Source organism: Myxine glutinosa, chromosome 6 (genome assembly GCF_964187855.1).
Source record: "Myxine glutinosa chromosome 6, kmMyxGlut1.1, whole genome shotgun sequence".
Lineage (NCBI taxonomy): Eukaryota > Metazoa > Chordata > Myxini > Myxiniformes > Myxinidae > Myxine > Myxine glutinosa.
The window spans coordinates 170,630,318-170,657,990 of record NC_136266.1 but is presented as its reverse complement, the minus strand read 5'-3'; the positions used below and the strand labels follow the sequence as shown (position 1 = coordinate 170,657,990).

The 27,673-nt window shown below is 43.7% G+C and overlaps 1 protein-coding gene across 2 annotated transcripts in view; it reads right to left on the bottom strand.

Moving 5' to 3' along the window:
• The window catches only part of LOC137414861 (dynein regulatory complex protein 11-like), a 294,354-nt gene that overhangs the window by 54,612 nt on the left and 212,069 nt on the right, over window positions 1–27,673 (bottom strand). For both annotated transcript variants that reach the window (XM_068100414.2, XM_078780880.1), the window contains 6 exons: window positions 26,550–26,634; window positions 26,268–26,387; window positions 20,347–20,422; window positions 13,071–13,177; window positions 10,795–10,890; window positions 1,364–1,413 (listed from right to left, as the gene is read on the bottom strand). In XM_068100414.2, the coding sequence (XP_067956515.2) occupies window positions 1,364–1,413; window positions 10,795–10,890; window positions 13,071–13,177; window positions 20,347–20,422; window positions 26,268–26,387; window positions 26,550–26,634 (534 nt within the window). The remainder of the gene's footprint in view (window positions 1–1,363; window positions 1,414–10,794; window positions 10,891–13,070; window positions 13,178–20,346; window positions 20,423–26,267; window positions 26,388–26,549; window positions 26,635–27,673) is intronic.

The following is a 27,673-nucleotide window of genomic DNA, read 5'->3' as shown; positions in this document are numbered from 1 at the left end:
AGGCTTCCGTCTGGCCACTCTGCCATAAAGCCCAGATCGGTGGAGTGTTGCAGTGATGGTTGTCCTTCTGGAAGTTTCTCCCATCTCCACACAGGATCTCTGGAGCTCAGCCAGAGTGACCATCGGGTTCTTGGTCACCTCTCTTACCAAGGCCCTTCTCCACTGATTGCTCAGTTTGGCCGGGCGGCCAGCTCGAGGAAGAGTCCTGCTTGTTCCAAACTTCTTCCATTTAAGAATTATGGAGGCCACTGTGCTCTTGGGAACCTTCAATGCAGCAGAAATTTTTTTGTAGGCTTCCCCAGATCTGTGCGTCGACACAATCCTGTCTCTGAGCTCTGCAGGCAGTTCCTTCGACCTCATGGCTTGGTTTTTGATCTGATATTCATTGTCAGCTGTGAGACTTTATATAGACAGGTGTGTGTCTTTCCAAATCATGTCCAATCAATTGAATTTACCACAGGTGGACTCCAATCAAGGTGTAGAAACATCTCAAAGATGATCAAGAGAAATGGGAGGCACTTGAGCTAAATTTCAAGTGTCATAGCAAAGGGTATGAATACTTATGTCAGTGATATTTCAGTTTTTTCTTTTTAATAAATTTGCAAAACTTTCTAAAATCCTGTTTTCTCTTTGTCGTTATGTGGTATTGAGTGTAGACTGATGAGGGAAAAATGAATTTAAACGATTTCAGCATAAGGCTGCAACATAACAAAATGTGAAAAAAGTGAAGGGGTCTGAATACTTTCTGAATGCACTCTATGTCGTGCTGAATCAACAGAGGAACCCTTAAAATTCTCAATATTCAAAACTCAAAATTCGGCTTGGGAACCGGGTTAATCGAATTCAGCATACCCTAATTATGTTAAAAAGTGAGGTTCCCAACTTTTTCCCAAAAATGCACCAAGAAGCTTATACATGGCTTTTTTCATAAATCGGTCTAGTCTATAATGGTTAGTGTATATTGTCTAAAGTCATTCCCAAACCATAAACACCTGCACCTTATAACAATGCCACAATGTGGTAGAAATAAAATCACAAATTGACCTTAAATAACCTATCCTGTTGTCATAAGTCCTTTTTCATTGCGAACACTGTCATTGCTGAATGACTCATCAAAATGCGGGCCACAGGTTTGAAAATGTTTTGTAATCTTTCACAAAAATGTATTTCTGGTTTGGCAGCAGGTTTGTTTGACTGATTTTCCATTGTTTGGGCCTTCCTGCATTATTCTGGAGAGTGGAGACACAACAACTGTTCCAGCATGGCTTCAACTCGATGTTGGATATCATGTGACAATTGTAAAACAAGTCAGAGCATTTAATAGCTCATGCAAAATGTTAATGTCAAAATGAACTTTACCCACCGATTCGGTGTGAGATCGATTTCCTTTCTTGTCTTTTTACCCCCTTTTTTCTGCAAATAAATTAGTGTTCTTCATTATTTGACATTCGATTTTTGCCTTGAAGAAAATTTAAACAATACAGATATGGGAGGAAACGATCTGCAGCATTTCAAAAGATGGTTAAAATACTAGGCCTACACATTGCCGTCCATTAGCTTTAAGTAATTGCTTCCGATTTTGACCATGTGTCGGACTACTATTTATATATCAAAAACATTATCTTGTGATCATCTTCCATATCAATTCAAAACTAGAGCACAGTCAATGGTGGGCCATCACAAATCCCCACACTTCCCACCTTAAGCAAAAAAGTTCCACCAGGAATGACCCAATATCAAATTTTGAGCTTAAAAAAATATTGTTTTGAGCCCTGAGACCTCAATGTTGCATGAAATTTGGGGACACAGTTAAATTGTACTTCACATGAGTAGTGGGAAATGGGAAAGTTCAAAATATTGCTGTATATATATATGCATAGTTCCGACATTAAATAAATTTAACTCCACATTCCACAAAGCCCACAACAAATGTCTCAGAAGAGCCAGAAAATGACATGACAAACTTGTCTCTCTCCTCTAAAACGAGGAGGCAACATGTTAAGTTTGTCTCCAGAGCATGATCCACCTCCATCCCTTCCCACCTTCAAATGGCACCACAGCCGACTTTGCTCGTGAGAAGGCCGAATGCCTCAATTCTGTGTTTGTTTCAAATATTGTGTCCACGACCCCTTGCTCTCTGTACCCACCCTACTCAGTTGTAGCCAACTGCTCCTGGACTCTTTGTCTTTTGCATCTGAGAAGGTGAAGAACTTTCTGGCAATCCTTGACTGTGATTCTGCAACCGGGCCGGATGGCATCAGCTCACGTACCCTCGAAGCATTCTCTACTGCTCCTGCACATCCTCTCTCTGCCATTTTCACCCTATCATTTACCCGGTCATCTTCCATCTGCTTGGAAATCCGCCAATACCACAGCATTACACAAAAGGGTGCAAAAATGGATCCCGTTAACTACCGACCTATCAGCTTACTTCCAATCATCAGCAAGGTCATGAAATCCATCATCGCAGTTGATAGAAAATCCTTCCATTTCCGCAACGACCTCATCTCAGATCATCAACTAGAACGGCACTCAGTAGAGAGCATACCTCTGCCAGGTGAACAGTTTACCTTTTTGTATCCCAGAGTATACCAGAAAATCACAATACAGATTCACATTTAATCAAAATCATATGTCCACAACTTTTTGAGATATCCTGCTATGCATCGTTTTTGGCCATATCTCCCAATGGCGAAGAATCACTTTAAAAATTCTAGTACCCGGATCCCAATCCTGATCTTCACCAAAATCTAATCATTTCGTCCTTGTCACATACTAGTACATGGGCTTATGTATATTTGTGGACCGTTTTGCTAGATTCTTCGCAACTAGGCTTAAATCACTCTAAATAGCATATAAAATAAAAAAATTGCTGTTGCCAAATTTTCACGACATCTTCATGGCGGCCATCTTGGATTTCAAGATGGCCACCATTTCGGACCTATTGTGCCTTATATCTCACTTATTAATCAAGGTATCAGCACAAGAATAGTGTCCTTACCCACATTTTCGGGGTCAAGGAAGACAATGGTAATAATCAAATTTCAGCTGGATGGCCAACATCTTTATAATTTCAAAATGGCCACCATTTTTTAATCTAGTTTTGCCCAAACTCCAGGTCAAAGCCATACTTTAAAAGGTTTTCATGTATATCAGGTTTAAATATAAATGTCCTGGTATTGAATCTATTTACTTTTACGCACAGGTACTTACATTTTTAGATAATGGTTAGGATTGAATTGGGAGGGGGTGGATAGGAGGTGGGGGGACAGGGGAGTTCTTCTGCCAGATCCACACCCAAATATTATCTAAAGAATCAAGCTACCGTACATATAGTTTTAGTCAAATATTATTCCTGAAACTGTGTTGGATGACTTTTTAACAATCTTTATTCTTTTCAGATGTGCAGCAGACGACCTTGAGAAGTTGCATTCTTGGATAACTGTGGAGGAAGAACGACTGCCGGCATCATGACCACGCCAGAGGAACCTGCTGCTAAAAAGAAGCCCATTGACTTCAGTCTTTGTTTGCTATGCCAAGGGAAGAAATACATAAAAAGGAAAGTGCTTGAGCCTTTAAGCACACTACAGGCAGATACATATGAGACATTTTTGCGAAATCTCACCAAACGAGATACATACAGGAATCCGACATATGTGGCCATAAATCAAAGACTGCAAGGCTTATCCGCTGGTGATCTGATGTCAAGAAAAGCATTATTGTATCGGAGCTGTTACGGTATGCTGACACATATACAGCATATTGAACGTGATAAAGGACGATATGAACAAGCCACAAGTCAAATGGACACTCGCGTTCTGACCGGAGGTAAGAAACGAGGAAGACCATCAACAACTCCTATTCCAGAGGAAGCCTCCTGTTCAGCACCAGCAGAAAGGCAGACACGGTCGACAGTACCATCATTCTGCCGGAATATGTGCTTTTTCTGTCAGACTGTGAAACAGGACAAAAAGACCGGGACAGAAGAGATACGCTGTGAGTGTAGAAGCAAAGATATTGGTAGGTCAGTTAAACAGATTGTGGAAAACAGTGACAACAGTGTCTGGAAACTCAACCTTGTGGACTTTCTCGTTGAGGGAGATTTTCTTGCAAGGGACATAACCTACCATAAGAGCTGTTTGACCTCCAACTGGAGTCGCTACGTGCAAATGCCACAGCGCAAAAATTGTGCAGGTGACCAAAGTGGTGATGGGGACTTAGGACAGAGAGAGAGATTTGTATCAGCTGAAATTGAGTTCTTCGCTGAATTACAGGATTGCATCGATGATGGACAGTTTGTCTCAACACCTGAGGCTGATGAGGTCTACAGTAACACGACGTGGGACTATGGTATTCAGAATCACAGCATCACCAGGGGCAGGCTGTTACAGAAGATCCGTGAGAACATTTGTTGTGATCTTACCGATGGTCAAGGCCAAAAACCTTCTGTCATTCATGGCAAAAAGGCAAGGAAGGACAGCAATAGATGCTGCAATTGAGGTGATTCCTAAAGCTGTGGAGGAAGGAATTCTTAATGCAGAGAAATTCGGACAGGAGGCTTACAGTGCATTTGTAGAAAAGAGAATAAAGGGAAACTAAAACCTGTGGTCGACAATGACCAAATTGAAATTGCCATCTTGGAATTCGGTTGGCAAAGACCTGTTGGTGAAAACTGGTAGTGAGGTAGTGGCACTGAAAGTGACGACATCCCTGTTTGCTCGACTACTAGTCATTGCAAGATCATCGAGGGAAGCAGTGGATCTAGAGGAAGTGGTAGGGGCACATGAACTGTCCAATACCAATAGAACTCTTCTCCAGCCAAATGGAATGGCCCACCCCACCACCGACAAGAGCAAGATCATATCACTCCTGGAGGGTCTTGTGAAATCCAGTGATGACACAAACTCAAGAGACCATGCTGAAGAACTTGCAGAACACCCTGAGAATGTGCAAGAAAGACCCAGGACATGCTTAATTGTTGATGGAATGGCGCTATTGCAAGAATTAATGAGTGTCAAGAAATTTCAGAACTGCAAGGAGCTAGGCACTGGCACAGCGTATGTACAGCTAGCCGAATGCAGAGGACGTGCTTATGAGTAGCTTCGGGTTGTGTTTGACAATTACACAATTGATGCATCATTGAAGGAAGGAACAAGGGAACGTCGTAGAGGCAAGACCAAGGCAGTGAAAAACTATATTGTTGATGAGCAAACCAAAATCAAGGACACCAAGTCATTCGTTGCTAGTAATGTCACAAAGGATTCACTGACACTCTTCCTGGCAAATAGATTGATCAACAGTAGATCCTCCATGCAGATTGTAACGGTGACAAGGAGAAGTGTCCAGAGCAATTTTGAATGTGAAATTGCTAAAGAGGTCAGTAGCCAGGAGGAAGCTGACACACTCATGATTTTGCATGCAGTGCAACTTGTGAAAACAGGATTCATTGTGAGTATCTATTCCCCAGACACAGATGTGTTGTTACTTGCTCTACGTCGAAGTGATGACCTAGGAAGTGATGCTGCAGTTATCATGGGCACTGGAAAAAACCGTCGGAAAATCTTACTAAGGCCAATCTATGAACAGCTTGGTGCTCAGAGGGCAAAAGCACTTGTTAATTGGCATGCTCTCACCGGCTGTGACACCACTGGCCACATTCAGGGCAAGAGTAAAACAACTTGCTTCAAGGCATTCACTGAAAGTAGTCAAACAGTAGTGTCAGCAATTGCTCAGCTTGGAGAAGGTGATAAACCATCTGATGCTGTCCTAGAAGGATGTGAAGAGTATTTCTCATCTTCTGTCCGAAAGGTGTCACAATAAGAAGTGCTGCTGAACTACGATGGCACCTATTCCGCCAGCTGAAGGCTGATTAGGGAGTCGAGAAACTAACACCAACTGCTGGTGCCTGGAAAGAGCATGTCCAGCGTGCTCATTTGCAAGCACACACGTGGGCACAAGATCTAACTCTAAATCCAACTGTGATCGACCCAAACACCTTGGGATGGGAAACTGTTGGAGGCGAATTGAGACCAGTCCTGACGCAGGTTGCAATTGCTCCAGCCTCAATTCTCCAACTTATTCGCTGTGGCTGTGGACGAGCTGCAAAGAGTCCTAGCAAATTGTGTTCACGCAGGTGTTCATGCAAAGCTAGGAATGTAGTCTGTACCGAATTGTGTAACTGTGATGCTGATTTGGAGAAATGCTGCAACACTGATGCCCAGCCTATTGGGAATGACTGTGTTTGATCAGTAGAGAGCCCGTCGTTTGGATTTTTGATAGGAGTTGTTTGATGAAACAAACTGATTAACAAACTGTAGCATTGCTTTCAGAAAAGGCTTAAGTCTATGATGGTTGCTAGCCACCACAACTAGTCTTCATCAATTGTCTCAGACTAAGACACTAGGCTATGTTTGCTCATACTTTGATTAAAAATGGCGGCCATCTTGAAATTATAAAGATGTTGGCCATCCAGCTGAAATTTGATTATCACCATTGTCTTCCTTGACCCCGAAAATGTGGGTAAGGACACTATTCTTGTGCTGATACCTTGATTAATAAGTGAGATATAAGGCAAAATAGGTCCGAAATGGTGGCCATCTTGAAATCCAAGATGGCCGCCATGAAGATGTCGTGAAAATTTGGCAACAGCAATTTTTTTATTTTATATGCTATTTAGAGTGATTTAAGCCTAGTTGCCAAGAATCTAGCAAAACGGTCCACAAACTTTGGTTTCCCAACATAAGCCCATGTACTATACGCTACATCTCTGCCAAATTTCGTCTGAATCCGTCCACAACTTTTTGAGATATCTTGTTCACAAACGGACAGACAAACAAACAGACAGACAGACAGATTGACTGTCACTGATCGGGATAGTTATGAGACATGTGTTGGTCCCCATTGTTCTGGAAGCAGGAACCAGAATATCACTAGGTTCCTTGACTTTGCAAGATGTCGTGGACTTAGGGTGGCTGGTTCATGGTTTCAGGGCTGACAGCCACATCGCTGGGCTTGGTATTCCAACACTGGTGGTGTGGTAAAGAAGATTCACCATATTCTCGTTGATGGTCACTGGATGTTGCTCCAGAACTACAGGGTCCACCGAAGTGCTCAATTCCTCAATACTGACCACAGGCTCATAAGCATCTCTGAATCTGCGGCTCAAATCCAAGAGAATGGTACCATCCCAGCCTAGGCTGGATGTTAGCAAGCTCAAAGATGAAAGGATAACTGAGGAGTTTGAGAATGGGTTGAGCAGAGGTCTAGAGGATGTGGTTGTTTCATGTTGGATCCTGAAGAGTTGTGGAGTACGTTCAAGACTACCATGTTGATGTTGCCAGTGGGTGTCGTTGAACCCACCGTCAGGTGAAGAGGAACTTTGTCTCCCAAGGGACACTGGATACGATTAACCAGAGTTGCAGGGCCAGGCTTGATCGCAGAACTGAGCTGTTCATGGAGCTGAGACATAAAACTGTATGTTTGCTGAGGGCAGACAAGGAGGCCTATGTGTGAGTAATCTGCGAAAGGGTAGAGCATCACATGTGGTCAAGTGTTTCTCATCCTGCTTACAGAGGAATCCGTGTATTGCGTTCCTCTAAGCCTGTCCTTAGGTGTACTGCAGTTAGAGCGGAGGGTGATGAGCTCTTGACTGAGGAGTCATAAGTGAAGGCCCGCTGAGCCGGTTACTTTGAGCAGCTTTACCAGGCTGACCCACCAGCTGTTGAGTTGGATGTCAAGGGTGTTACTATCCATATTGCTCACTATCCAATCAACTGTGAATCACCTTTGTTTGTAGAAACAGGATGTGATGAACCGGTTGAAAGGGAGTAAAGTTCCTGGGATTTGTGGCATCTGTGTTGAACTTCTCAAGGTTGGTGGAAATGCTGCACTCGCATGGTTGCATGCAGTTCTGTGCTCTGTTTGGAGCACTGACATCATCCCAACTGACTGGAAGAGGAGCCTTGTTGTCCCTCTCTGGAAAGGGAAGGGTTATCGCCAGGACTGCAACAACTACCGAGGGTGATGCTGCTCTCAGTGCCGGGCCATGTCTTTGCTTGGATTAGTATTGATGGGTCTGACACCATCTGCTTGAGCAGCAGCGCCCAGAGCATCTTGTTTTACAGCAAAGAGTTCAACAATTGACCATATCCCTGCTCTTTCGGTCCTCACCAAACACAGGTGGGAGTTTCTGCAGGGGCTGCTTGCAGCCTACTGTATGTTGATCTCCACAAAGCATTCATTTCAGTGAACCGGGATGGCCTCTGGAGGATTCATGGTCTTCGTGGGGTCCACCAAAGCTGATAAATCTGATTTCTGAACTATACTCTGGTACCGAGAGGGCTGTGAGGTGTGGTGGTGCCATCTCTGACTTATTTCCAGTTGTTACTGTATTTCGTCAGGGGGTGTACTGGCCCCCCACACTTTTCTTCTCTTGAATGGACTTGATTCTGGGAAGGTTGTCAGAGAGATAAAGCTGCGGTGCATCGTTTGTGAATGTAAAGATCTCTGACCTTGGTTTTCGCAGATGATGCAGTCATCTTTATGGAGACTCTGGATATCCTTATTGGAAGGGGGAGAGAGGGGAGGGTGGTCGGATGTCGGAAGTTCAGTCGGAGGCACTGAATGAGGAGTCGGAGGCACTGGGATTACTGGTCTCCTGGGTCAAGATTAATATCCAGACTTTCAATGACATCTTGTATTCTGCTATCTTGTCTGTCCCTGTCTGTGACGAGGATGTTGAGGTCACAGAGAGATTAACCTACCCTGGCAGTGATATTCATGTCTCCGCATGTTGTGAGCTAGAAGTCGATAGATGACTGGGTCGGGCCTGGGGAGTCATGGATTCACAGGGCCATGGTGTGGCGCTGTCGGTACCAATGCAGGAGGATGAAAGTCTGAGTCCTTCAGTCCTTGGTGCTTCCAGTCTTGCTCTACAGATGTGAGACTTGGACTCTGACCAAGGATCTGAGGCAAAGACTTAACTCCTTCAGTAAAAGGTCCCTTCGTTGAATGCTCGGCTATCGCTGGTCAGACTTTGTGTCTAACGAGTGTTTGCTGAGAAAGACCCAGATAAGATTTGTTACTTGTATAGCCCATGGGCATGAGCTGTGCCTGTATGGACATGTGGCCGTTTTCCTGAAGCGGACCCTGCTCACCAGATTCTCTCCGCCAGGGAGACTCATGAGTGGAGGGGGCCAAGAGGCCCACCTCACGGTCCTCGTGGTTGCAGTAGGTTGATTGGCTTCTCAAGGAGATGGGGATGGGCCAGGCACTTGCCTGGGGGATGGCCAGGCAGAGGCACCTGAAGTACCGGCAGAAAGTGGACATGGTGACACACTGCTTTAGCACATGCTAAACCTGGAATGCCTAACCTGACCTGGAATCCTGCCTTGCTCTCCGAACTCTCTGAATATGGGATCCAAGTCCATCGTCACTCGTTGGTTACTCACTTACACTTCTCTAGTCAATGTGTGGCTCTCAATGGAATATTTTCTTGCGCTCTCCCTGTCAAGGCTGGAGTGCCCCAAAGCAGTGTTCTGGGCCCAGTTCTATTCCTAATCTTCATCATCGATTATCTCTTGACTCTAGAAAATCCTCTTTATCTATATGCTGATGACTCCACACTCTGCTGTGACACCTCCTATCCTTCAGATAAACAGCTCTTCCCTCTCTTCAGACTTTGATAAAATCACAAGCTGGTCAAACACTTGGAATGTCTTTCAACAATGACAAATTTCACACTCTCACTCTTTCTGAAAGGACCATCTGGCAAACCCTCTTATCTACTTTCTTAACTTTCTTGAGGAAGTTTTGTCACTCAAACTCTTGGGTCTCACTATCAGCCATAATCTTTCTTGTAAAAAACACATCTCAAAGTTGCCCTCCAAATCCAGCCCTCCAAACTGGGCATCCTCCGTCATGTAGTCTTTCCTTGGCACACCTGAACTGTTATCCACCTACAAGGCCTTCATCCGCAACTTGATGGAATACTGCTCTCTCCGCTGGGCTGGCACAACTACAACACACATTGCTCAGCTTGATGCTGTGAAAACCAAGGCCTTCAAGATCATTGGAATCTCCCCCAATGAAGCTGAGTCTATAGGCCTATCACTTTGCCATTGCAGACAGGTCAGTAATCTTTCTGTCTTCTTCCACCTCTTTTCTGGTCTTGCACCCTCTGCACTTTGTACCACTTTCCCCACCCCCAGGTTTCTGCAGGGCAAATGAACGTAATCCACCATCAACATCCTTCTGGTAAAACTCCCAAAATCCAGAATCACTGTTCACCTCCATTCACTCATTCACCTTTTTCCTGCCTGTAGAATGAACTACCACATTGTCTTCAATCTCGTTACTCCCTCCATGTCTTCGAGACAGCTTTTCATCACCATCTCTGATCATCCCCCCTATAAAACCATGATCTTTTCCAGCCTCATTAAACTTTTATATCCTTTTCTACCCCCGCCCCATTATTTCCACATTCCACATTATTTTCTCTTTTTCCTTCCTGAGAGTTTCCATTTTGTTCACCCCCTGCATCTTTCCCTTCCCCTCATTCTTAGCCGCATCTCTTGTTTGTCCGTCTCCATCTGTTTTGTCCCTCAGCTCTGCAGTGTGCGTTTCTCCTTCCATTTCTGCTGTTCCCTCTATTCTGTTGTGTCCTGATGAGCCTCGACTTTGTATATAAAAATATCTAATTAAACAACTTCCCAAAAGTAGTAATTAAGATCGATTTACACAATTATGAAACAGGAATGCTTGTCAAAATAAGTTACTGTACATATAAGATTTTACCTGCTTTCCCTTTCGTTTCTTGGTCTTCCCCTTTGCTGTCTGCCTGTCCACAACTATCTGAAGTTTTATCAGCTCCTCTCTCATTAAGTTGTCAACCTGCACAAATCGAAGGATAAATGCTATATATTATACAATCTTTGGCAACTTGTAATACATATGGTGAAAAGGATATTATGTATTAGAGACACAATGAAAACAGTGAGTCTACAGCTTATTTCCAAATAGACTTCGATGTTCTCCCCTGGACACTTTGCTCGTGATTGGGAGAAGGCTGATGAGACTATAATTGAGCAGACCCGATTTGCCCATTTTGTTGTGCACAGCACATCTGGGGAAATCCACACGAGTGGGCAAATACTTTTACGTGTGTGGGGGTAGGTAATGAAATACCTCAGTCGAGATTGAATTGAATAGATTAGTGTGCCCTAAATGACATGAAGAAAATGAAGCCCACCTCGATGTAACGAGGTAAGGAATCCGTTAGGCCGACTGTCCGCTAAGAATAAGATCGTATATGTCTCCATACGAAGGGTGGAGCTATGCTAATTAGGTAGGGCATAAGAATAATCCCCAGTGTGTAAGTGCCCCTGTGATTTTCCCTCATGTTTCATTGAATCTTAAAACGGCCGCCATTACAACAACCATAATCGCCGACACTACCCAGACATTACGACCGGTAAGTACACCTCGTCCAGCCAAACATTCCTGAAGGACGGCTAGACCCTGCCCTGAAGGACCGTAATTGACAGGCCTCGCCCCCGAACATCCTCGATGGGCGGTCAAGAATGGCCGTGAGGTCAAGCCCCGAATGAGGATTGGTTTAGGAACAATGGGGTGATTGAATCGCGCTTGGTGATTGGAGCAGGCATAATGTCAGAAGGAAACATCTAGAACAGAGGAAGGAAAGCGAAGGGATCGCAATTGTTCTGTCTGTCTGTCTCTGTCTGTGTCTCTCTCTTTCTCTCCTCTCTCCTTTCTCTTCTCTTCTCTTCTCTTCTCTTCTCTTCTCTCCTCTCCCTCTCTTTCGCTTCGTGGTGGGCGGACGCTGTTGTCTCTGGCTCTCGGTTGTGGCTGGCTCGTGTGCGCTTTTTGTGAAGAGAACATTTTTGGAGCTTTACGGAGCCTTTGCCATGTTGAAGGAGGGGAGGTTGTTCGACTTGGTGCTCTTCGGGGGAGCTGGGGACCATGTTGTGCTGGCTGGCCCGGGATTGAGCGCTGAGACGTTTGGCTGCCTGCTGCATGGCTCGGTGTTCTCGCGTGATTGACCGGCACCATTGTTCGAGCGCTTCAACGCGCGGTTCTCTCGTCGACCGGCCAAACCAAAGTGCTCGTCGAGACCAGAGCTGAGTGCCGGCCAAAAGGGGGGATTTTCTTTTATGTTCTTTAATCATTCCCCTGTCTGTTTTTGTGTCTGAATAGAGACGTCTCACATTAGGAAATATTCAATTTACCTCACCGTTCATTTTCATTTTTTGCTTTATTTCATTAAATTAATCTGTGTTGAATTTTCAATTGTTTGTCATGTTTCTGTGTTCGTGGTTTCGGATAAACCCCCGCCACATCCGCCCATTCAGATAAGGACCTCGGTATCCCTCCCCTATGCGTGCTAAAGAGATAACACTGCCATATTTTTGGTTATACGCCTCGGAGTTAAGGCTCGTTTGGTCATCCGTCGCCCTGAGGTCACCCGTCTTCACTACAGGGTCGACACGACAATACCAATGTTGAAGCTGTATTGAAACAGCTTGACAAGAGAGACAACCAGCTCGGACGCGGATATGTTGGCAGGGGCATATTGCATTTGTTGCACCTAGTGCAGTTAGCCATTTCTTTAAGTCATGTTAGGTGGACTCTGCAATGGTAAGACATTTCAGAGTGAGTTGAGTTGGATGGTCTACTCGACACATTTTGCTGAAGATTCTTGAAAGAAAGTCCGCTTTCTCTTTTGCGCTTTTGTTCTGGACTTTACCATGTTTTCTCATGGAGATGCTTTCTAACAGGGATATTCACTGAGCCGACCATCTATTTGTTAAGCTGTTATACATTTGTTATAGTGGTTTTCTTTACAAAGTTTATCCTGTACTTATATCCTTACTCAGGTCTCCCTCCCATAATGGAATTTCATAAGTATTCAGAAACAGCATAAGTGCAGCAGTCTAACTGTAAACAAGTATGGTAAATAAATAAATAAATAAATTGCACATTCTGGAAGTGAGAGTTCACAAATACACCATCATTTTGAGTACATTTAATGTGATTTTAACGAAAGATTTGACCTGGACTCGTATTTCACTTTCAACTTCCTTCCTCTTGATCTTTCGTATGAGTTCAACATCAAACATCTGGTGAAAGGACATGAGCTCATCACGATGTTTCCACACCTCTGTAAAACAAAACTCGGTATAACCAAAGGCAGAACATAAGACAGTTTGGACGAAACCAATGATGTAGTAATGATGTTTTAAAATGAATGAAATGCTCTGTGGAAGTACTTTTATCCAATACTGACTAAATTTGTGACAACATACCTGCATGATTATCACGGCTCCTGTCATTTGAGATTAAATAGTTAACCCTTTCGTTATTGACACAGAATTCTATAAAGTACATGAGAACACACCAGACTTCAGAGGAAATCATTTATGCAATTGGTTGTGATCAGACAATTGACTGTGAGGAGGGCAAATCATTCTGGGTTTAAAGTAAGAACAAGATGCAAGTTCTCATTTTTGTCATTGTATGACCACCTGACTTCCTACAAGCCCATACACCTTTAGCCTGCCTTGATATATCCATAGGGTGCAAATATTATTGTCCTTAATGCAGGGTGAGGTACAGACAAAGCCTGTGGAGGAACGTGAGTTAGCACCCACGGAGGAGTGCGAGATAGTGCCGGTAGGGGAGGGGAGTGCGAATTTGCATCCGTGGAGGTGTGTTAGTGCCCATGAAGAAGTGTGAATTAGCGTCCAGGGCAGGTTAGGTAGAGATCTGTGTAGCCAATACAAGAGCAGGTTTTATTGGAAAGGGGTCAGGAGGAGCACCAACCTGCTAACTTTGGTATAAGTGCTGTCATAACAGAGCAGCTGGTCACTCAAAGACAGTTGGATGAGGGAGGAGGAGATTGCCCAAGACCAGGAGATGCCTGAGGTACCATGTAAAGCAGGTCAAATTTCCATCATGAGGTGAGGTCACATCAGGGAACTCTGGGATTAAACTCAGATGTGTGGCAATGATTGAGCAACCGAGGTTCTCAAATTGGGTGTGGAACAGCTTCATAGGAATTAAATTCCCAGGCTAAAATTGAACCATAGGGCAGGAGGATTGGTGAGGTGGGGACGGCGGCAGCACATCAAAGTTCGAGAGAGATTAACCTCGCCATTTAAATTGGGATATGCCAGGAAGCCTGGGGGCTTTGCTGGCACAATTTGGATGTGCATGACAGCCCAAGGATTATGCTGAGCTGGATCACAAAGGGAATTTAGTGGGGCACATCCCTGGTTGTCTGCCTTCATCAGGGTGCAAACCGAGCCACATTATTGAGCTGAGTGGTTCCGACCCCAGAAAAAGTACTCCCATGAGTCAAAGGTGGTCCTCATTTAGTAACCTGGACTTTGCCTTATTCCGGTCATCTATGAAGCATAGCCTAAATACTCAGATTCAGCCTTCATCTCCACTCAAAATCATTGCAAATACTGTATGTTATTCATGAAGCAAAGCATTCCTTCGTCCACAGAAAGTGTGACAACATCTCCTCTTTTTTTCACTAATAGGTCTATCTGGTCTTTAGCCAAAAGTACCTCCAACTTCTGTCATTCTACCTTTCCTTCGTTTTTCCATTCCCATGATATGATAACTGTCTCTCCGACTGACAAAGCAACTCTTTTCCGTTTCTTTTCTTCTCTAATTTCCCAGTGGATGACTCCAACATTCTAACATTCACTGATGCATCCCTTACCAATTGTATGCCTCTCCATGATCTCTTTTCATAAAGTCAAAAAAGGAATTTTCTCTCCAGACACTCCCTCTAAGCTTTTGACAGAGTGTGGCATCAGGGTCTGATCTCCAAGCTCCTCTGTTTTGGCTTTCCTCCTTCAACTCTGCTCTCTCATATTGAGCTTTCTCTACGGTCATTCTATCTCCATAAGTGTTGATGGTTCAACCTCTCCCTCCTTCTCTACCAACAGAGGTGTCCCTCGGGGTTCCATTTGTCTCCTACACTCTTCCTTCTTTTGATCAATTATTTTAAATTTCTACGAACAACCAAATGGATTCGTATGCTGATGACTCAACATTGTATTCCCTGACATTATTCACATCTGCTCCATCTTCTCTTGCCTGATCTACTTTCCTGATTCTACTTTCCTGCCTGATCTCCTTTTTTCACGACTACTTCTTTAAAAATTCAGATTTGGACAGGATTTCTCAGTGAGGCAAATGCAATCAAGTGAAGCTTAATGCTTATAAAACTCGATTTCTTCCCATTTCTGTCTAAAACTCTTCTCAATTTTCCAATCTCCTATGAAAGCTCCACAATTACACCATGCTATTCAATAAACCTACTAGGTATTGCCCTAACATCAAATTTATCCTGGAATCCACACATTACACAAATAGCCAAGTCTGCCTTAAAGAAACTAAGAGTCCTGTTCAGATGTCAAAGATTTTTCTCCTCTCAACAGTTGCTTCAACTATATAAAGGATTGATTCGTCCTTGTATAGAGTACTGCTCTCACATCTCCGCATGTTTACTTTACAAAGTCGAGTTTAAAGCAATCCACCTTGTCAACTCTCCCAATTTGACGTCAAAACTCAACTTGCTTGAAAAACACAATAATGTTGGCTCTCTTTCCCTTTTCTATCGATATTACTTGGGTTTCTGATCCTGAGACCTTGCTGCTTGTATATCTCTGCCATTAGCGAGACCACAAACTACTCAACAAGCCACAATGTCGCATGATTATTGTGTGACCATTGGCAAGTCATGGATGAGCCGTTGTGATATTTGTTTCTTTCCCTTCACTGCTAATCCCTGGAATTATTTACATTCTCATGTCTTTCCTAACAGTTATAACCTGTCTTTTTCCAAAAGTCCGGTTTTCCAGTTCCTCAAAAACTCTTAGATTATTTTTCCTTCTCTTCACTTCTCTAGTTCTTCAGTTGTCTTTTTTGTTTAATTTAAGGCCAGGCCTCAATGAGTATGATGCAGTCCGTGAATGGAGCCTTTAATGTACAAACAAACAAAAACAGTGAAGGAGCACTTTTGGGTGGACTAGTGGGCCCATTGGTCTGTTGCACCAAATTTTCATTGGTCTTCACCACCTTGTAGCATACCTGACAACCAAACTCGAGGGTCTTTTTGGTCCTCGGGGTTTTTTGTGTCTTTGGGATCTTTTGGTCTTCTGTGACTTTTGAGTCTTTTTGGGTCCTTGGAGACTTTTGGGTCTTCGGTGTCTTTTGGGTCCTCAGGGACTTTTGTGTCATCTGGGTTTTTTGGGTCATCGGCGTCTTTTTGGTCATCGGAGTCTTTTGGGTCATCTGGGTTTTGGGGTCCTTGGGTCTTTTGCATCCTCAGGGACTTTTGGGACATCAGGGACTCTCCATCTCCCCCAACCTTCTGCCTCGCTCTTCCCCCTCCTCAAATAACACCTCATTGTGCCTCACCCAATCACCATCAAACCTTTTGTCCGCCCCATCCTTCCCTTTCTCCGAGCTATTCTGAAATCTCTGACACACCTTCAACAGCTCTCCCTACCTCTTCCACCTCTTCCACATCTTACCCTGCCCCTCCTCCCCCCTGTTCTGTATCCGATGCTCCCCCTTCCTCTTCATTAACGGTATGGACCTCAAACATACGGGGCCTTCGTTTTCAAACTTAACTGATCTCTCCATACAGGTTGCTTCTGTCAAACCAGACGTGATCTGCTTAACAGAAACTTTCCTCCTTCATGATGTCTCTGATTCCTTAGTATCTCTCCCGGGTTACTCCCTCCTCCTGTATGATAGACCTGAGCCTCGTCCTGGAGGTGGGGTTGCTATCTTTATCAAAAACTCTCTTCCGCACTCGCCCTGCACTGTACTCTCTCCACCTCACCCCCAGGAATACCTCTGGCTACGGCTTCCCCTTCGCTCCCACCTCTTGTTCATATGTGTTGTACCGTCCACCAAACATTGATGACTCCATCTACATCTCGCTGTCTGATAATATGGACCAACTTCTATCTACTCATCCCAACTCTCTCTTCCTCATATGTGGTGATTTCAACTGTCATCATGCCAGTTGGCTGGGTGTGGGTACCTCCCTCACCAGCCATGGCTCCTCAGCAAAGGACTTCTGTGACTCACTGGGACTGACACAATCTGTCAATTTCCCGACCCGGATCTCAGTCAACGGAGCATCTTCTCTTCTGGACTTGGTCATGACTAACTTCCCTGAAAATGTCTGCTGCTCTTCTTCTGCGCCAATCGGATCATCTGATCATGTCCTTGTTAAAGTGGACATCTCTCCGACTATTCTCAGGGAGCCTGCTCAGCGTCGACGAGTCTGGCATTTCACTCAGGCCAACTGGCACGGTCTTCAAGCAGCCATCAATCATCCGGACTGGTCTCCCATCTCTACCACCTCTGACATCAACTCATCCTGGGAATTCTTCCAAAGTAAATTGCTCTCCCTCATGCACAGATTTATCCCATCTCGTCTTCAGTTGTCATACCCTTCCTCCCGTCCATGGTACACGGAATCTTGTGGTGCGGCTGTTGCCCAGAAACAACTTGCCTTCGTCTCCTGGAAAGCAAATCCAACGGAAGGAAATCTCATTTCCTTTCACAAAGCCCGAAACAAGTGTGTGTCCACCCTCAGGAGAGCCAGGAAACAATATCTCTCCGTTCTCAAGACCGAACTCTTTTATCTGTCTCCCTCTTCCATATCCTGGTGGCGTCTGGTCAAATCCATTTCTGGTGTTTGTTCCCCCTCCATCCCCTCCCTTACCTCAAACGGCTACACAGCTGACTCCGCACATGAAAAAGCTGAATGCCTCAACTCTGTGTTTGCCTCTAAATCTTGTGTCCCAAACCCACCCCTCTCTACCCACCATACCCAGTCGTACCCAGCTGCTCCTGGACTCTGTGTCCTTTCCTCCTGACAAGGTGGAAAAGTTTCTGTCAACCCTCGACTCTGATTCTGCAACTGGACCCGACGGCATCAGCCCACGGGTCCTAAAATCCTGCTCTGCCGCTCTATCTCACCCTCTCTCTGTTCTCTTCACCCTCTCTTTTGCTCAAGGTCAACTGCCATCTGCTTGGAAATCAGCCAACATCACCGCTTTGCACAAAAAGGTGCAAAAACAGATCCTAGCAACTACAGACCAATCAGCCTTCTCCCAATTATCAGCAAAGTCATGGAATCCATCATTGCTTCGGATATGAAATCTTTCCTCTTCTCCAATGGCTTGATCTCTGAGCATCAATTTGGTTTCAGACCAGGTCACTCTACTCTGGACATGCTGCTTCTGCCGTCTCAACAATGGATGGAGGTCCTCAATGCCAAACAGGAAATTAGAGCTGTCCCCCTCGACATATCACGTGCCTTCGATACGGTCTGGCACCCCGCTCTGCTCACCAAACTCTCCTCCTTTGGTATCCATGGAAATCTCCACGTATGGCTGGCTGACTTCCTCTCTAGTCGTCGTCAACGTGTGGCCCTGAATGGGGTTCTCTCATCTCCTCTTCCTGTTCAGGCTGGAGTTCCCCAAGGCAGTGTTCTGGGCCCTGTGCTTTTTCTGGTCTTCATCAATGATCTCTCTGACTCTCTTGAAAATCCTCTCTATCTCTTTGCTGATGACCCCACTCTCTGCCGCTCCATTCCTCTTCCCTCAGATCGGCAGTCTGCAGCCTCCTCACTCTCTGAAGACTTGGACAAAATCACAGACTGGTCAAACAAGTGGAACATGTCTTTCAATCCTGACAAATCTCACACTCTTACTATGTCTCTCCGAAAAGATCGACTGGACAACCCTCCCATATACTTTCTCAACAATCCTCTCCAAGAAGTTCTGTCGCTCAAGCTTTTGGGTCTCACTATCTGCCATGATCTTTCTTGGGAAAACCACATTTCCAAGCTGGCCTCCAAAGCCAGTCGCCGAGTGGGCATCCTCCGTCGTGCGAAGTCCTTCCTCGGCACACCTGAGCTCCTCACCACATACAAGGCTTTCATCCGCAGCTCAATGGAATACTGTTCTCCCCTATGGGCCGGTGCTCCTGCCTCACACCTAGCTCGGCTTCACGCTGTTGAAACCAAAGCTTTCAGAATTATTGGAATCTCCCGCGATGGAGCTATCTCTGAGGGCCTTTCACTCACTCACCGCAGGCAGGTAGGTGGTCTTTCTGTCTTCTACCGACTCCTCTCCGGCCTTGCACCCCCAGCTCTCTCTGTGCTCTGTCCCCCAAATATTCCTACAGGTCGCACAAGATCTGCCAGCAACCCTCTGATGGTTAAACTGCCGAAATTTCGGCTCTCTGCTCACCTTCACTCTTTCATTCCTCTTTTCTCCTGCCTCTGGAACAAACTCCCTCACTCCCTTCAATCCCACTCCTCCCTCCAGGTCTTTAAAACAGCTGTTCACCACCATCTCTTATCTTCCCCCATCCAAAACCTTGATCTTTTCTACCCCCGCTAATTCACCCCAGATCCACCTTGTTTGAAATTCCAACTTCTTTCCTGGAAGTCCTGGCCGTGTCCATATGTTTTATACCTCTCCCACCCCCCCCCCCACCCTCGCCATGCCCCCCTCCCCCCAAAGCCCTCGCCCTCTCTCAGATCTCTCGATGTCTCCATGTCTCTCGGTCCCTGCTCTCAAATGTTGTGTTTGTGTCCTTCCCCCTCTCTCCCCATCTTGTCTACCGCTCCCGATGTTATATGTTTTTGTGTCGGTTTGTCTTTCTGTGTGATTAATGTTCGCTCTTTCACGAGCCTCGATCTTGTATACAAAAAAAAAACAAAAAAAAAATCTGGGTATTTTTGGTGCTCAGGGACTTTTTGGGTCTTCTGGGTCCTCAGGGACTTTTGGTTATTTTGAGTCCTCAGTGACTTTTGGGTCTTCTGGATCCTAAGGGGTCTTGAGGATCATAAAGGGTCTTCAAAGGTCGAAGGGGTCTCAGCAGTCCAAAGGCTTAAAAGGTACATTTCAATAGTACGTAATTAATAGACATAAAATGTATGCCTCGACACACACACACACACACACACACACACACACACACACACACACACACACACACACACACACACACACACACACACACACACACACACACACACACACACACACACACACCATCCATTTATAGTAGATGCAATTCATGCAACATCATGTAGGTAAAGGTTTATCAGATTGTCCATGGACAATTACAGAGGTACATAAATAAAGCAGGTATGATGAAACCACAGTTCTACTAATTTAGTTAACTATATTTTTACGTCAGTCTTGGACTTGTTAATCACTCCTCATATACTATATGTATGTATAGTTTTTTTTCACAGTTTTTTCCCCATCTTACCATTGTACGTTTTGTGTCCCTCTGTTATGTTTGGCAGAAAATTGGATGGAGGCATTTTCCACCCTTCGCCTTCATTCTGGCAAAAAAAGAACGCACAAGCCGACTGATATTTCCTCTGAAGGGATGTTTACGCATGAACTGCATTCCCAGAAAATGGATAGCTATTTTTGCATAATAATAACAATTCCTTCAATGAGACTATATGGCTCCCAGCTGGCCATATACTGGTCATAACTGGCTCCCAGCACATTCATCCATGATTTCACACACACAAAAACACACACACACACAAACACGCTTAATTAATTGTACAGTATCGGTTGTTCCTAAACTTAAATATAATTAATTTAAAGGATTGCTGTAAATGATGTTAATTTCACAACATCCCATATTTAACTTTATTTAAATTGTAAACCTCAAACATAGTTTCTCCACCTAAAGCATAGTCACACATACACACACACACACACTCCCTTTCGGGTGAGGCTAATCATTTATTCCATTGCATCTTTCATAGCTCCATAACAATCCCTATCTTATTTGGACACAAATTATCTTCAAACTTAGGGGCTGATCTTTATTTTAACTTTCTTTTCCAAGAATGTTGACTGCATTGTTGTCATTAATAAAATTCCCAGAAAATTCCCAAATGTCATTAAGCTGCTACAGAACTTGAGCTATCATTGTCTTTTTGAACCCTTGGGCCCGGATCGTCGTCATTCTTGTTCTTATATTGTTAGACCAGCTCTAGAATGGTTTAAATCCTGTCTTATATATTGTACATTTAATGTAAATATTTCAAGTTATTTACCTGATCCCATTGATTTATCTGTGGCTATTCCTCAGTGTACGATCTTCATCCACTTTTGTCGTTTCTTTGTCTGCATCTACCTTGTTCAGTTTTTCCAATTTTGAAAGTCAACTCATTTTTACGCGAATGATGATACTTGTCCGTGGAACCTGTCAATGTGCCGCCCTCTACAACACCGAATTCATATCTCGCAGAAATTCCAAAAATGGATGTCCATGAACTTTCTTAAACTGAATCTTGCCAAGAATAGCATGCTGAACTTTGGCTCTTCATCAGTCTTTGAAGAGATTAATCCTCAAATAAGGAAACTCGGGGATCATCACCTGATCACTATGACTTTGATCACTAATATGTTGTTATCTAACTTAGGTGTCACCATGGACTCAACCCTTTCCTTGAATCCTCACTTTGCTAAAAAATCTTTAAATCGATTTTCTTCCATTTGCACAATGCTGCAACATCCACTCGTGCCTGAATCAAGGAAGAATTGAAATTTGGTTCATGCTCTCATAATATTGTTACGTATTACCTCCCAAAACCCCGGTTACGGTGCACCTCAGAGTCTCGAGCGGGAACATGGCAGAAAGATTTGTTATTTTGAGTGTTCTCATAAACCATGGTAAAACCACACCAACGCAATTGTAGAACAAAACAAGTAATTGTATTAAGAACTCTCACATACACAATAATAACACTATTAAATAAAGTACAATGAAAATGTCACTTGTATCAAATGAACAATACATATGATGTCACCATCATTCCCCAATGCTCTCAAAGCAAGGAACTCACGGTATGCCAAACGTGAGTGGGATGTAACATTCCCCAAAGTCCGTGCACGGATCTCCACGCTGGTTGAAGGTCGAGGTTGTGCAGAACGGCAAAACAATAGGCAGGTATTGGGGCGACTGTGGATGAGGAGTTACGAGGTGAGAGGTCGATATGGGAATTGAGCCGATCGGTAAACCAATGGCAATCAACATGATGAGGTCTATACGGAAATCCCAACGGCAAAACAAGATGCCAAGCGGAGAGCCTCTTCTTCTTCGAGGACAAAATGGCATATAGGCCCGTAATGGAGGCGCTTGATTTCTCCAACAATGACACATTTGGTGATAAAACCTGAGACGCAGGTTTAATTGCACTCGCAATATATGAAGATGTCGCAAACAATCCCTTTCACGGGAAGCCTCAACTCCTTCGCGAACAATATATAAAAAGTCCGCTCACAGCCCCGACGTGATTCACGGCTGTATCTCTCTCATGGCCGTTCTCTTCTTCCTCCTCATCCTCCTTCTCCTCCGCCTCCTCTGCCTCCTTCTGGTTCTTTGCCACGTTTTTCTTTTTCCTCCACAAGCATTTATTTTTACCTTTTACGAAAGTCATCTCCATTTCACACAAAAATCTTAACAATATTACCTGAAACTAAAAAAAACCTACAAGTATATAATAACAACAAAGGCAGAAGTGACGGATCTGTAACAATATTATATTTTGATTATTGTAATTTCCTGCTGTCAGGCTCATACAGCATAACACAAGTTCCCCTAAAAAATCCAATGCAGGAGGAAGGTATGAGGCCCATTAACCCCACAAAATGGTTGCCAACCTCTAGTTGTTTGTCCTTGCACTATTGGTTCACGAGTTATCAAACAGTGACCACTATTTTCGTCATGGGTGTGTGTCTATCTGTCTGTCCGTACAATCTTGGTGAAACTTGGGTGGGAGGTTGATATCACGATCTAGTTGTGTCCTGCCGAGTGGGCATATTGCGCCCATTGTGGGCAGAGCCACGCCCGAAAAAGATGTCTTTTTAGGGGGTAATCGAGTTCAAGCTACATCTTCTCCAAGGGGTTTGGTGGAATCTGACAGGGGTTTCGGTATTTGGTTAGACCAATGTCATGTGTCTAGCTAGCCCCACGGAGCTCGATTTTTCATTTTTGCCTGAAGGTCAAGGTCACAAGGTCACAAAATTTAGAAAAGTCGATTTTTGATGGTTTTATTACATTGTTCGCTTCCTGATAGGGTGAAATGTCGTACATGATCTTATATTATCACATACATCATGAAATACAAGTTTTCCACCAAATTTCAGAATCTTCGACCTTTGAAGGTCACAAAGGTCAAATTTTCAAAGTTGTCGGAATCGAACCGAATTTTCGGTATTGTATAGCTAACTAACCTCGTAACTGATTATACATTATTTTCTATCTCATTTCAAGGTCAGTAACCTTCGTTTTGACATTTCCGGGCCAGCACCACACACAATTACGTACAGCTGGCTCTTAAAGGCCTGCGCAAGCAGCGCATTGGGGCCCTTTGTAAATAGGCATGTACACCGCATGTCGGGGGCCGACACCTGCCACGTGGGCCCCCAACCCCCCAGTCCGGGCCTGTTTCGGTTATAGTCCGTCCTTTGTCATTGAATACCGCTCGCTTGTGTTCACAATGACAATGATGACATCGTCGTCTCCTGACTTGTCCTTATTTTAAAATGCTGAGCGTCAAGTAAGGAAGCAGAGTCTGGCTTACCTGATTTTTCTCTCAGGCCCTTGCAATTCATAAAGAATACAGCAGCGAGGCTTGTGGTTTGGACCAGAACTTTTATCCTATCACAGCAACTCTCAAGGCACTTCACTGGCTTCCAGTACACAATGAGCAGATTGAAACATTGTGTTAACTAGAACGGCACTCAGTAGAGACCAAATGTTCAAATTTAGTGGTTTGGAGGAAGGGGAAGATTTACTTGGAAGGTTTGGAAGGTTTGGGGGATGGTTTGGGGAAAGGATTTACTTGGAAGGTTTGGGGGAAGGGGAAGATCTTCACATCTTCAAACTTCAAACCAAATCTTCAAACTTCAAACCAGGCTGAAGAGTCAATGGTTTGTATCCCCCCGACAGGTCAGATCTGGATCCGACATGAAGCAAAATGTAATCGGCTTGTTTTTGTCACTTAACCAACTCAACCACCAAGTTTTGTCATAACTCATCCACAACTTTTTCAAATACCATGCTACATATAGTTTTAGCCCTTATCACTCAATGGTGAAGAATCACTTTAAAAAAAATAATAATTATCGTATCCAGATCCATATTCAGATCTTCATCAACATCTAATCGATTTATCCTTGTCACATTCCCAACCTGTCTACCAAGTTTTGTCCGAATCCGTCCATTACCTTTTGAGATATCGTGCTCTATATCGTTTTTTGCCCTATTTCCTTGTCACATAACCAACCTGTCCACCAAGTTTAATTCGAATACATCCAAAACTTTTTGAGATATCCTGTTCCGAGACAAACGGACAAACACAGTGGTGAAAACATAACCTCCATCCATCATCGGTGGCAGAGGCAAAAAGGCAGAGAAGAGAATTTTGTGAGTGCAAATGGGACAGCCAGCTTTATTGTCTCGTATTTATGTATAAGGGGCAAGGGGGAGGAGTCCATAGATAGATTGTGTGAAGAATGGTATGGACCGTGTGCTCAAGTAGGGTAGAATTACTCCTGTATTAGGTATCTGTCAGAAGTAAGTCATATGTGGTATGTGCACTGAAGGGGGTTGTGATTGAAAACAACAGAGCAGAATATGGAAAGGTGGTAATGTGTAAAACCTCCTGTACAGGTGAGGCCAGGTGAGGACTTAATGTGTGTGCTTCCTTACAAATTTGTCCGATGAGCACCTGGTCTGTTCTGTTTATTTATTATTAGTGTTTTGTTTTCCAACCTTACATGTTCTGACACTTATCCAACCAAGATATTCTGAAATTTGTAGAATTTGTTTTTCACTTGGAAGTTGTGGGTTACAATGTGTAAATAAAGGTGGAAAAAGTCTGATTTAATGCATTTTTATTCCAGCTACAAAGCAACAAAAGGTGAAAATTTTGAAACGGGGTGTAGACTTTGTATAGGTACTGTATATATTGTTGTTTTCAACATCGACTAACACCAGCAACTGGATGGATAGACCCAAACTCATGGCTTTACTCCCTTAGACACTGCTTAATGGCGGCTTTGCACGCATGTAGGGATGCAACAAGCACCCGAGGCTCTTAATTCTGTTGTTAACAGGATGTATTCCCGAACAAATAACAAGGGAAGATTGAACCCAATGGGGGGATATAACTAAATGATGGGAAAGGAACGAGGGAAGAATCACGTAAACAATGTAGATAAATTGATGCAGGTTCTTCTTCACTTCACCATCTGCCATTAACAAGGCGAGTGGATTCTCGCTGAAACGTTGGCTCTACTGCCTTGTAAGTCCAGCCTTTTATATTATAAACTTTTACTGAAAGATAAATAATTATTTGCAAGAGGAAATAAATAACTCGAAAGGTGCCACACACCACACAGACGGGAAAGGGAACGAGAACTTGGTGAGGCCTTAGCACTAGTGGAGACTGAGGCCTAGTGGAGACGTCAAATCAGGCACGATTAACCAATGATGACCAGGCAATGAAACAGGCGAGCAGGCGTCGAAGCACACAGGCAGGATGATGAACAGGCAATGACAAAGCAAGCAAGAACAGGAGGAGGGAGGCAAAAGTGTTCCTCTCTGAGGCGATTATCCACTGTCCTTTTTCTGGCGCAATCCCAACTCTCCCGTCCTTCTCGCAAGAACACAATCAACCTGCCCCTTGTGAAGCGATCCAAGGGGCGACGAAAAACTCCTCTTTCTCTCTCCTTTTTTTCCGTCTCCGTCTCAGTCTCTGTCTCAGTCTCAGTCTCCGTCCGTCCCTCCCTCCCTCCCTCCCTCCCTCTCGGCTGCACATAAAATTGTTTCGTCTTAAACCCTGACTGATTACTACCACACCACCCTCCGATGATGCACATTTACACAAGACAATTCTTAAGCTGACGTTTTCCAACTTGATACATCAAGATTGGCTAGTTATCCAAACACGCACAATACCAAAGCTATACATTTCTAAGTGTTCTAAGGTCATTCTTAACACCCCCCCCCCCCCCCCCATTATAAACATAACAATATATGTATATAGATTCACATACTTATAAAAATACCAACACATTGTTGAACAAGTTGGCCTGATTGTGAAAGGGCTTTGAAAAGCAATGAGAGATTTATCATCGGATTAGAACACAAATGACCTTTGCTCCTTTATCTCCTTTGTCTTTCTTGTCTTTGTCTTTTGTGTTCTTTTTTTCATCAATCTTTTTCTTCCCCTTTTTCTTTGGATCCAAATCTGGTGGCACCAACTCTTCCTTTAGCTGCCCGTGGACACAAGAAGGGTATCCAAGTTTTAGAAATAACTCACAGGAAGTTTGCACATTCCTTTGCAAGTTTTGTCTGCTTTAAAACAAGTGTTCAGCAGAATGCTGATAAATCAGTAAATTTGGGACAGAAAGCATAGATTATTTTCCAAAACTTACCTCATTCAAAGTCTTTTCTGCAATAATAGCGGCAGATCCACCATCATTTTCAGTTGGATAATCTGGAAATGCTCCGGTAATATCCCTAACAAAACAAGGTTCCCAAGGTTTCAAATAAAATGCTGCATAATAAAAGTTGTCAACTACATACGTATTTATGTTTGTGCATCAAGTCAAATCTCTCAGAAATTAAAAAAGAGACAAGTACAGATACATTCAAAGTACACCGCCCCCATGCCAAATAAATAAATAACATCCAGTGTGCCGCATTGCCAGGGCACCTTCGGCGCCCGGCAATACTACAGTGCAGCACATAGAGATGGTATTGGGAGGGAAAGGTGTACAATAATTGATTTATTAATTGCATAATTACAATCAAGAAATCGTAATTTTAAAATAATTTCTTAATCAATTGGCTAATCGCATAATAGCCTCAACCACCAGTGTTTCATCCGAAGCTGTAACCTTTTGAAAATTAATTAAGCCATTAATTGAGTAATTAAATAATTAATCGATTAATTGATTAATCAATAAACAACAAGTACAAAAAGTTTTAATTAAAACAAAAGCCGCGTCGATGTTACACAATGCCTAGATGCAGCTGTGCCTATAACGTCGATGTTATAGGCACAGGACATTCCTATTGATTTGATTACTTGATGTTATTTTTGTGCAAAGTGAAAATATATCTCGGCAATTTCCCGTGTGTGGCGACGAATTTTTAATATACCTCGGCATTTTCCCGTCTGTTATTTCAGGCGGTGTATGACTGACCATGCCGCGATTGAAAAAAAAATATATCTAGGCATTTTCCCGTGTGTGGCGACACGTGAACGAAGCTATGCTCCTCTCTCCACATTATTGTGACGACGTATAAATTAAATATTTCATCGTGACGATTGTCATCAAATGGACGAATTTTTAATATATCTCGGCATTTTCCCGTCTGTTATTTCAGGCGGTGTATGACTGACCATGCCGCGATGTAAAAAAATATATATCTCGGCAATTTCCCGTATGTGGCGACACGTGAACGAAGCTATGCTCCTCTCTCCACATTATTGTGATGACGTATAAATTAAATATTTCATCGTGACGATATCAAATGGACGAATTTTTAATAT